At 41.2% G+C, this 12,117-nt stretch overlaps 2 protein-coding genes across 2 annotated transcripts in view; one reads left to right on the plus strand and one right to left on the minus strand.

Annotated features, from left to right (window-relative positions):
• The window catches only part of CAGE1 (cancer antigen 1), a 58,670-nt gene extending 57,821 nt beyond the window's left edge, over positions 1 to 849 (minus strand). Inside the window, exon 1 of the mRNA XM_011989623.1 lies at positions 728 to 849. Within this exon, the coding sequence (XP_011845013.1) occupies positions 728 to 740 (13 nt within the window). The 5' untranslated portion in view covers positions 741 to 849. The remainder of the gene's footprint in view (positions 1 to 727) is intronic.
• A 129-nt stretch (positions 850 to 978) lies between these two features.
• RIOK1 (RIO kinase 1) overlaps positions 979 to 12,117 on the plus strand; it is a 29,291-nt gene continuing 18,152 nt past the window's right edge. The window contains exons 1-5 of the mRNA XM_011989621.1: positions 979 to 1,542; positions 4,578 to 4,779; positions 6,542 to 6,632; positions 8,187 to 8,256; positions 10,155 to 10,197. Of these exons, the coding sequence (XP_011845011.1) occupies positions 1,472 to 1,542; positions 4,578 to 4,779; positions 6,542 to 6,632; positions 8,187 to 8,256; positions 10,155 to 10,197 (477 nt within the window). The 5' untranslated portion in view covers positions 979 to 1,471. The remainder of the gene's footprint in view (positions 1,543 to 4,577; positions 4,780 to 6,541; positions 6,633 to 8,186; positions 8,257 to 10,154; positions 10,198 to 12,117) is intronic.

Here is a 12,117-nt window from a genome sequence, read left to right on the forward strand (position 1 = left end):
ACTGTGTTAGCCAGGATGGTCTCGATCTCCTGACCTCGTGATCCGCCCGTCTCGGCCTCCCAAAGTGCTGGGATTACAGGCTTGAGCCACCGCGCCCGGGCTCTGCCTGGATTCTTTTATTGAATGTCTGAATGAATAGTTTATTGAAAATCAGTTGTTTTCAAACCTATGTCATCACTCGGTAAAAGACAAAAAAGTAAGCCAAGCAGACTAGTCAAGATCAGCGAAAGGCCCAACTTCATGCTCACCTTTCCCTTGTCTTTCAAATAATGCTGCCTGGATTGTGGTGAGATCTGAAAAATTCTTGCTTTGTTTTCTCAATGCAAAACAGCGCAAAGGACTTGTTTCTTAAGTTTTCTTGTTTGTGAACCCAGCACTTCCGATTACATTTCTTTGTTCATCCCTCATATGGCACTGCACAATCTGCCAGTTTCCCTTTTTAATTTAAAGTTAGGCTATTTTTCCATCTTTGATTTGTCCTTACAGGTTTATGTTGGATTTTTAACATATTTATCAAATGTTTGAATAGATGTCCCAGACATTCTAAAGCTGTTTTAGGATAGGAGTTGAAAGAGGTGTAACGGGCGTTACTGGCAAAAACTATAATCTTGTTTAAAAGCTTTTTCAGTTGTACGACAAACTTTACCTTTTTAAAAAGCACTTATCTCATTCATTTTTCACCTCAAAACGAGACACCAAACTTTTTAAGACACAAAAGTGTGCTCACTTCCAGGATCCATAGAGTTTCTTGGACCCACGCTACGGACCTGGCGCTCCCTCCCTCTGCACCGGGTTTTGTGGGAGGGAGAACGCTTTCCAACCTCCTCCACCGAGGACTCTCACAAACTCGCAATGGAGCTCCCGGAGAGGTGGAACGCCCCTGTGTGACGTCCGCCCGCGCCCGGGGATCTCCGCGGGGACCGGAGCAGCCCGCGAGTTCCGAACCACTGTGGGTGTGGCGGGGGACGGCCTCGGGTCTGTCTTCCCAGAGTGGTGAAGTTAGGTTACGACCCCCTAGGCCGAACAGCCTGCGGGCTAGCTGGCGCCTCCTGCCGCAGTAAACACAAAGTGGGGAAAAAAACCCCAAAACTCCGAGAAGAAACAGCCAGCACGGGCCTCGCCGGGCCAGTTACTCAACACGCCTGCCCGGGAGCACAAAACACCCACAAGCCAATACCACCCGGCATTCAGAGCGAGCCCCGGACTCTCAGCCGGGCGCAGGGGCAGGACTTCCGCTCAAGCCAGACTTCCGGGCGAGGCGGGGCGGGGCTTCCGGTTGGGGTGTCAGGGTGGCAGGGTGTTGGATCTGTTGGTCCCGTTTTTCCCGTCGCACGTGGTGGCCACTGTTGGCTTCTGAATGCTTTGCAAGGCGGAGATCCACGCCGAGGCCGTTGGATCGGCCGTGGGTACATCCGTCTGAGCCGTTCCTGTCCCACCGCAGAGCGGCGGCCTCCGGCGGCGCCCTGCAGCCATGGACTACCGGCGTTTTCTTATGAGCCGGGTGGTCCCCGGGCAGTTCGACGACGCGGACTCCTCTGACAGGTAGGCGGCCGTACAGTGCCCTGGCTCTGGTTACTGCTCTCACCTTGTCCGCCCCCTTGGGGCGTGGATTCTTGTTTGTATTTTAGAGGGAGACTAGTGGTTCATCACTCAGCGTCTCTCTTGACAACCTTTTGCCTGTTTCTGCATCCCCGCCGGGTCTTTCTCCCCGTTCACACGGCAGTTAGTGAAAGCCGCTTGTCAAGGGAGTCTGCGGTTTTCAGGTCGGTTAGCGTCACTGGAAGGCAGAGTTGGGGATAGCGATTAGGACACATGGGTTTTTGCGCTTTAACCACATTTAGCGTTCAACAAATACTAAGCACTTAATATGTACCACATTCTGTCCTGGGCGCCGGAGATGGTGATGAACAAGACGAACCAACTTCCTGCTGTCATGGAACTTTACCTTCTACGTGAAAGAGAGGGCACACCATTTAAAAACCAAATAATGATGTAGACTATGCAAATCGTTTAATATACCAAGTGCTGACTGAATGGGTAGGGAAAGGTTAAGTCCAGATTTGAATGACGAGGAGCTAATCTTGGCAAGAGCAGAGGGAACAGCATTTCACACAGAAGGGACAGCAAGAGCAAAGGCCCCGAGGCCAGAGTGCCTGGAGCACAGTGGAGGTAGTTGAGAAGATTGGTAGGGTGATGATAGAGAAGTAAGAAGGGGGGCCAGATCATGGAGACCCTTACAAGTGATGGCGAAAAGTTCAGATATTAATCTGGGTCTTACGGAAAGCCATAGGAGGGATTTTAGCAGAAGAATGACATTATTTAGTGATTTAAAGGAATCATTCTTCTATGTAGATGATGTTCGTGGAGGGTGGGAGTGGAACAGAGAGACCAGTTTAAAAGTAATAAGGTAATCAGATTCGAAGATGGTGGGGACTAGAGCTCAGATCCTGAAGATATGTCTTGGAGGTAGAAGTGGCAGGGTTTGGTGGTAGATTGGACGTGGGGTCTGGGGAAAGAGGAATGAAGGATAACTCCTGCCTAAAAGCAAAATGAAACATATTGGAGTTAATTTTGGAATTCCAAGAAAACAGTTTATACTTTATGTTTACAGTAAGGATTCATTACATGTAGATTTTATTAATTATTGGGGATGTTTTTAATAAATATATGTATGGTTGACTGCTTTCTGTGTGTCAGATCTAGTCTTAGGTCGTAGGGAGGCATTGGCAAACACCCTCCTGAATGACACAGAGCTTGCACCCTAGCAGGGGATACCGATATTATTAAATAATTAGACTATTTGTATTCGAATTGGGTAAGTAGTGCAAAGGAGATGTGGGTGAAAAATAGGGAAGACTTCCTTGAGCAAGTGATAGTGAGCTGATACCTGATGGATGAGTAGGGGTTAGCCAGAGAAAGAGGAAGGGCATTCCAGTTTTATGGTTACAGAGAAGTGTACAAAAAGCCTTAGGGAAGAAGTTAAGCAGCAGAAGAAACACAGCCAGCACAGCTGGTGGGTAGTTAATGGTAATGAGAGGACACTAATTTACCATTCACCCCAGGGTATTGTAAGGATACACCAGTGATTTTCCATCAGGGAAGATGTTGCCATCCCGACTTCTACCCAGGGGACTTTTGGCAATTTCTGGAGACGTTTTTATTTGTCACAACTGAGGGTGGTGGTGCATTAGTGGCATCTGGTAGGTAGAGGCCAGAGATATGCTGCTAAACATCCTACAATGCAGAAGACACTCCCCCACAATGAAGAGCTATCTGGCAAAGTTATAACTTCAACATGCCACTCTGGGCAATTATGTATCAATCTATGGAGCACATGTATGAAGTCCTGGTAAATAGCAAGTGTTTGATGATTATCTGTTCTCTTCCTCCACATGTCCATGGGGAGCCCTCAGAGCCATGGCTAATTAATAAATTGGATTAATAATCTGACTTTACTTAAAGTTATGTATGTTTTTCAGGTGGTATCTCCTATTACCAGCTGCTTTTTTATGGTTTCTGTCCTTATTCTGTACGTGAGAGGTAAAAACTGAATTTAGCCTCTGTTGAATTTGGCCTGCAGATATGTTTTGTTTGGTATGCACAGTTATTTGTAAAAATTGACTATGCCAATGAAGGGATAGATTTTACACAGAAATCCAGACTTATAGCTTCTCTTGGAAACTTAAGATCTGGTAACACTAGGCCTAAATTCTAATATGGCAAAAAACAAACAAACAAAAAAGCCCTTACTAGTTGTGCTCCCTTTACCTTGGATCTCTTCTCCCAGTTTGCCAGTCCCCGCTTCTATCATGCAGCCTAATTCACTCATTTGTAGTGCCTGGCCCCTGTATTCACCGTTTTTTCCCATCATGAACAGGGTTGATTTGGATTTCTTTGTGGGACACAAATCTTGATGTAACTTCTTTTGTTGCAAAGTGTTACTGAGTTCAAAGTAAGGCTGCCTTAGACTTATTCCCAAATTTTTTGTCAGAAAGCTTTTTTTTTTTTAATTACAATTTTTTTTTAGAGACAGGGTTGCCCAAGCTGGAGTACAGTGGCACAATCATGGCTCACTGCAGCCGTGAACCCCTGGGCTCAAGCAATCCTATGACCTCAGCCTCCCAAGTAGCTGGGATCAAAGGTGTGAGCCATTGCACCAGCCTTTTCTGCCCCTCTCTTTTTTCTTCTTTTACAGAAAGATTTTCCTCTCTCTTAAAGCAGCTCTGTGAATCATTTTCCTAGAGTCAAGTCTGGTATACTGGTCTGAGTTGTGTATTCAATAGAGAAGATAACAATGCAATTTCTAAGTTCACCAAGGCAGAAGCAGATTTAACACTTGGTGTGCTTCTTCAATAGTAGGATTTGGGCATGGAGAATGAGCAAACAACTGCAACAGAACTGGAAAACAGGAGAACATGGTTTTAAGGAGATGGAGCTTATCAGAAGGTGTATTGTATATAAATATATAATCTATTCTAGATTTATCAATATTTTAATATCTTACATCATAAATATGTGAGATCAGTTAGGGTATGTGGAAATATTGTTATGAAATAATAAAACATTGTTATTTCTAGTGAAAACAGAAACTTGAAGACAGTCAAAGAGAAGGATGACATTCTGTTTGAAAACCTTCAAGACAATGTGAATGAGAATGGTGAAGGTGAAATAGAAGATGAGGAGGAGGACGGTTATGATGATGATGACGATTGGGACTGGGATGAAGGAGTTGGAAAAGTCACTAAGGGTTGTGTCTGGAATGGAGGAAGCAACCCGCAGGTATTTTATAAAGGATCCTGCACATCTTTATGTAGTCTGCTTAGGTCTTCTTTTTTAAAAGGCTGTTTTGTGATTCTGAAATTGAATAACTAAAAGATTTTCTTCGTGTTATGCTGTCCTGTAGCCTCAGCCTTTACTGATTTTCACTTTTCATCCTTTCTATATTTCTGTTAATTTCTTGGGTGTGGATTCTTTCCAGAATCTGTAAATGTAAGAAGAGTTATTTAAGGTTTCATAAGATTGTGAGCTTAAAATCTTCATGGGAAAGGGCACGAATTGGCAGTTTACTACAAATAGTTAAGAAACATGGTAAAAAAAGTTCAGCCTCATAAGTAACTAAGGAAATGCAGATTAAATTTGTAGAGATGCCATTTTTTCACCTATGAAACTGTTAAAGACAAAACATATCATTGATGGTCGAGTAAATAGGTGCACTTACTTGCAGGATAAGCTGGTGCGTGATAAAAACTTTTAAAGCTTCAGAAAACTTCGACTTAGCAATTCTGTGAGTGTGCCAAGACTCAGTTACAAGAACGATCCTCCAAGGTTGTTTACGGTAGAGGAACGTTGGAAACAACCTTGAACCGGATTAAACCTGCTATGGGACTGATTCGCACAAGGAGGCATTATACAGCCATAAAAGATGTTGTAATGGAAGACTGTATTAATGAGATAGGAATAGGTTTATGATTATTTACCATGTACAAAAAACAAGTGACCAAACCACGTACAGCTGCTTCTCATACTGGAAGTACCAAGTGTGTGAGGCGTTTGGAAGGCCATAGGATTAACATGGTACATCTTCCTGGAGCATAAAGGTTAATCCAACAGTCTTCCTTTGACTATTGAAACAGCTGTATTGGCTGGGTGCAGTGGCTCACACCTGTAATCCCAGCACTTTGGGAGGCCAAGTGGCGGGGATCACCTGAGGTCAGGAGTTTGAGACCAGTCTGGCCAACATGGTGAAACCCTGTCTCTACTAAAAACACAAAAATCAGCCAGGCATGGTGGCGGGCACCTGTAATCCCAGCTACTTGGGAGGCTGAGGGTGGAGAATCGCCTGAACCCAGGAGGCAGAGGTTGCAGTGATCCTAGATCATGCCACGACACTCCAGCCTGGGCAACAGAGCGAGACTCTGTCTCTAAAAACCAGCAACAATAAAATGGCTGTATCATGGACCAGAATGTATGCATTTTAAAATAACCACATTGTGAGTAACAAGAGATTTGACATCTTCATATCGTCTTGTTTTGGTGACTCCTTCATTGATTCGTAATGAAGCTTTGAGCGATTTCATTATTTAAGTTTGTGCATGGCACCAGTCTAAGTGCTAAGCCTCGTACTTAATATTTCCCTCTCTTGAGACATTGGGCCCAGAATGAAATTCTGAACCAGCTTAATGTTGGTCTTAGCTCTTTATTATAAACTTTAGAGGTAAATGAACATTCTCAAATTTTAAGTCTGTAAACCAGTCAAATCAGAAAACTACATTTAATTTTAATCTGTTACTTATAATAAGAGGAATCATAGAGAAGTTTAAAAAAATGGATTATGCAGACTCTTTTAGTCATTAATTTTAACCTTCTGTTTCAAAAACTCTTTAAAAATTTTTTTGAGCCAATTTGATTGACTCTTACCTTTCCTTAAGATACTCCTCTAATTATTGATGCTTGAATAGCTAACTATGAACTAAGGAAATGTGATGATGAATCTTAGGTTTGTATTTCAACTAGTGCCTTAGACTCTGGAATTCTCTTCTAGGCAAATCGACAGACCTTCGACAGCAGTTCAGCCAAAATGTCTACTCCAGCAGACAAGGTCTTACGGAAATTTGAGAATAAAATTAATTTAGGTGAGTTTACAAAATACATCATTGGGCTAAGAGGACATTTTTCTAAAACCATGAAGTGTTGTATAATTTTATTAGATTAAGAAATGAAGGCTTACCATGGTGGCTCACGCCTGTAATCCCAGCACTTTGGGAGGCTGAGGTGGGTGGATCACCTGAGATCAGGAGTTTGAGACCAGCCTGACCAACATAGTGAAACCTTGTCTCTACTAAAAATACAAAATTAGCTGGGCGTGGTGGCGCATGCCTGTAATCCCAGCTACTTGGGAGGTTGAGGCAGGAGAATCACTTGAACCTGGGAGGTGGAAGTTGCGATGAGCCAAGATTGCACCATTGCACTCCAGCCTGGACAATAAGAGCAAAACTCCATCTCAAAGAAAAAAGAAATGAATGTATTCAAGTGTTACTGACTCAATAGTGTTTACAGAACATTAAAATCTTAGTAATTTAAAAACATAACCTTAGGAAAAGACTTAAACTTATGCTATTTTGGTTGTTTTCCCCTTGCCATAGGAATGTAATGTTACAAAAACCCATTTAAGTTATCGTCTCTTCTGTTTTAGGTGTTTTTTTGAGACAGGGTCTCACTCTGTCACCCAGGCTAGAGTGCAGTGGCACGATCTTGGCTCACTGCAACCTCGATTTCTGGGGTTCAGGCAGTCCTCCCACCTTAGCCTCCCAAGTAGCTAGGACCGCAGGTGCACACCACCATACCTGGCTAATTTCTATTTTCTGTAGAGACGGGGTTTCTCCATGTTGATCAGGCTGGTTTTGAACTCTTGAGCAGCTCAAGTGATCTGCCCGCCTCGGCCTCCCAAAGTGCTGGGATTACAGGTGTGAGCCACTGCGCCCAGCCTGTTTGAGATTTTGTAATAGGGTTATCTCATAGTAGGATGTTAAAAATACTGGGGTATTGAATATAGTTACATTTTGTTTCACTACAGGTTTTTAATGTAGGTGTTAATTATTTAGTGACCTGTTCAATGCCAGGCATCAGAATGTTGATTTGAATCACCACCTCTTAGCAAATGCAGGAGAGGGATGGAGGGACGGAAGGAAGGAAGGCCGTCTTTCTATTCTTGTGGATCTTCACTCTAAACCCAGCACAGTGTCTCATATAAGCTGTCAGTACATGCTAAATTAATATAAGTATTTTAGGGCCTTCTTTGCCTATCATAGACTTATAACTTGAAGTGAAACAAGTTTTTAGAATTAAACTTGAAATTCAGGCAGTTATATTAGTCATGTGAAATACTAGCAATTGTCTAAAATTTATTATGCAAATTAGTATTTTTGAATAATTTCTGCGTCTAGAATTCTGTGGCTCAAATATTACAGCTGTAGTGATGAAAGTGACAACACTTATCAAGGAAACACAGTTTAGTGCCTACTTTTAAAAACATGACATTGTTTTCATTACTAAACTGTATTCTGTCTACAATAAAATATTTAGAAAGTATAGAAAAGAAGGAAGGGGGAGAAATACCCTGTTTAGCAACTCTGTTAATGTCTTTTTGTCTTACGTATTGTTTACATTGTGGGTTTCTTGTATTTTAGATAAGCTAAATGTTACTGATTCTGTCATAAATAAAGTCACCGAAAAGTCTAGACAAAAGGAAGCAGATATGTAAGTAATATTTTAATAATAAGCATGGGTGATAGGGACTAGTCTAGATTAAGCAGCACCTTGATCATAATTCGTTTACAAAAGTTGTTCATTTGTATACTTAAACCAATCATTATTTTGGGGGGTGTGTGTGTGTGTTTTCCTTAGCTTAAATGAGGATAGCCTATGCCTTTGTGAATTAAAAATATTGATGGATCTTGGCTGGGTTTGGTGGCTCATGCCTGTAATCCCATCACTTCAGAAGGCCGAGTTGGGGGGATCACTTGAGGCCAGGAGTTTGAGAGCAACCTGGCCAACATGGTGAAACCATGTCTCTACAAAAAATACAAAAATTAGTCAGACGTGGTGGTGCACACCTGTAATCCCAGCTACTCGGGAGGCTGAGGCATGAGAATCGCTTGAACCTGGGAGGTGGAGGTTGCAATGAGCCAAGATTGTGCCATTGCACTCCAGCGTGGGCCACAGAGCGAGACTCCATCTCAAAAATAAATACATAAAATAAAAATTAATGAATTTTAAGAAATACATAGTAAAACTATAATCTCATGACATTTACAAATGTGTTCTCATGAGGGGAACAGTGTTTGTAGATTTCGGTTTAAAGTAAAATGTGCAAAAATGTTCCCTTAAAATTTATTAAGAATTATTCTTTCCCATGAAGTATTTTTAAAAATTTAAGGGAAGACTGTTAACTAATGATATAACTAAGAACTGTTTCTGTTTACACTTCTGTTCTCAAAGCCAATTATTTAAGATCTGGCTCACTTCTATGCTACTAACTCTAAAGTATTAACACTATATTATAGAAAAAGACACTAAGATCATACAACTAACTATGAGAATTGAACTTAAAAGCCAACTTCCTTCCGATTTATTGCTATGTCCAAGAGGTATCAGCTTTTTGAGATACACCATAGTCATTTGTTATTTCACTGGTATCTGTTTGAATCTTTGTGTTTAAACCTTTATTAGTTTAGGTTAGTGTGCTAGGTGGAGTCACTCAGTGTATGAGCAGAAGCAAATCAAGAGTCTGCATTTGAAGACTGTCTTGAAATTATTTTCAAAAAACAAAAAATCTGCCAGGTGCAGTAGCTCACGCCTGTAATCCCAGCACTTTGGGAGGCCAAGGTGGGTGGATCACAAGGTCAGGAGATCGAGACCATCCTGGCTAACAACGTGAAACCCCGTCTCTACTAAAAATATGAAAAATTCGCCGGGCATGGTGGCAGGCACCAGTAGTCCCAGTTGCTCGGGAGGCTGGGGCAGGAGAATGGCGTGAACCCGGGAGATGGAGCTTGCAGCGAGCCAAGATTGTGCCAGTGCACTTCAGCCTGGGCAACAGAGCAAGACTCCATCTCAAAACAAACAAACAAAAACTTGTGTCTTCTTAGAAAATGACTCTAAAGAGAAAACCTTGTAAATGACTAACTCTATGTGGAGGCTGAGGCAGGAAGAATACTTGAGCCAAGGAGTCTATGTCTAGCCTGGGCAACATAGTGAGATGCTGTCTCTTTAAAGAAAAGAAGACAAGACTTTAATTCGTGCTAATAGAATCATTAAAGATTGGAAGGACAGTATAAATATACTCAATGTTTTCTCTTTTTCAGCATTGTTCACTTTACCCAGACGGCTCTTTGATGCTTCTGAAATAGGAATAGATTTTTCTTTTTACTGCATACGTACTCCTTTTGCCAAAATACAGAATTGAATTTTGCATATTCAGGGGAAATGAAGAAAGTTTCACTGAGCAGTGAAAAATATACAATCATATCATAAAATCTGTTATTTAAAGAAACTACTTAGGAATTTTCATGAAATTATCTATATTTAGAAGCTTTTTATTTTGGCTTCTCACTGAATTTTGAATGTGTCAACTATATGTTTTTGTTTTTGGTTAGGTATCGCATCAAAGATAAGGCAGACAGAGCAACTGTAGAACAGGTACAATTTAAATGTGTTGCAAACTCTTCTTTTAAATTAGCATTTCTTTTCTCTTTGAATTGTAGTTTGTTTTTATCCTTTTTGCTTAATGCTAATGTTACCTAAAATTAGTCCTATATACAATTACTCCTTTTTATAGTTTCGAGTTTAGAGATATATTTTGCTTTTATAAGACTATTGGATGAATTAGGGTCGTAGTCCTTCAGTGGCCTTGCAGAGCCACCATGCAATGCTTTCCCTTCTTGGAGAGATTATCAGACCAGCAATCTTTTAGAAAAGGTCTGCAGGAATCTTGTGAGCTTTCCCAGAAGATAGGTGGGGTATCTGCCACAAAGCAGAAAGTGTGGGTGTAAAAGAGAGAGGGGCAGATAAGGTCTTCAAATTTCCAATTAGGAATCCTTTGTTTAGAAATTATGCTTGTTTTATTCTTTCTATTCAAGAATGGGGAAAAATTGACCCCTAATTTTCCCACATTCAGAAGAATGTGATTGAATATTAGCCTTGGCCCAGATTTTTGATGTGAAGAAAGTGATAAAAAGAGTCAAAACATTTGCCTCTGCCACCTATCACTCCTCTCCACCCCCAACCCCCGCCCCCATATACACAAACACATGTTCTGAATTCCACCGTTAGACAGAAGCCGGGTCTGGGGTCTGTGTCTTCATTGTCTTCTAGTTTATTTTGTGATTTATTTCTGTAATTGAAAACAAAGTATGGTTCACCTCAGAAAAATGAGATAACCTTAAGTTTCAAAGACCCTACATAAGTTTAGGGTTATTTTTGGCAGGAGATTCTTTTTCTCTTTCAAAATTAATTTTGAATGATAGAGTACACAGCTTGAGTCTTCAGCTGTCTGTGTAAAATATATGCTTGTGTATACATTTATCATCTCTCTTTCCTTGTTTTGTTCTTAAGCCATTTAGTTTATTACTTCTTCCTATGCCCCTTACTTGTCTGACTACTAACTTTGCAGAAGCTCAGTTCTGTACCTAGAGGCCCATACTCAGCCAGCTGACTTCCCCTCTTTGCTTACCTGTGCAGTAGAGAAGGAATGGAAACTAGTGCCTTTTCATTCTTCTGTAGTTGCAATGGTTTTGATTTGGCTTTTAGTCCTGTAGTCTTCCCAGGTGGTTTTGTTTATATTAACCTTAGGTTTCTAGTGTGACCCCAGCCACTTCATTGAAGGTGGACCCTAAAGTATAGTTGAGTTTGGCTAGTTTATAATATTGTCTCACCCCATGGGGGCTAGAGGGCCTGCCTGAGCCACAAGGAGTTATTGGTTGGTATCCTTAGAAATTGCATACAAATATTTGGCTGCTCTAGTTTCAGAGATGAACAAGAACAGCCTTTAAGTTCACTGCCTTCTGTTTGTTAGAGAAGGCTTTGAAATCCTTTTTACTCAAGATTGATTACTCTGGCTTGAAGCAGACTCTTGCCGTGATTTACTCATCTATAACGGCAGGGGTCTGCAGACTCTTGAAAGGGCCAGCTAGTAAATAGATGCGAGCATTGTGGCTCACATAGAATTTCTGTTTTTTGTTGTTTTTTTGGTTTTTTTTCAAAGCAATCCTTTAAAAGTGTAAAACCCTTTCTTAGCTTGCAGGCTAAGGAAAAATAAGCTGTGGCCTGATTTGGTCCCTGGGCCGGAGAGTGCTGACCCTTGATTTAAAGCTGCCTGTCCATGGCAGTAGCCACTGGGCACTTGAGAAGTGGTTAGTGTGAATTGAATGTGCTGTAAATGCAAAAGACACACCGGAGTTTGCAGACTTAGTGTCAGAAACAAGGACTATCTCACTGATGACTTTTTATATTGATACAGGTTGAAACGATAGTGTTTTAGATATTTTGAGTTAAATAAAATATATTAAGATAATTTCACCTGATTCTTTTTACTCAGTGTAGTGACTAGAACATGTAATA

This window comes from Mandrillus leucophaeus, unplaced genomic scaffold (assembly GCF_000951045.1).
Source record: "Mandrillus leucophaeus isolate KB7577 unplaced genomic scaffold, Mleu.le_1.0 Scaffold36, whole genome shotgun sequence".
In the NCBI taxonomy this organism is placed as follows: Eukaryota; Metazoa; Chordata; class Mammalia; order Primates; family Cercopithecidae; genus Mandrillus; species Mandrillus leucophaeus.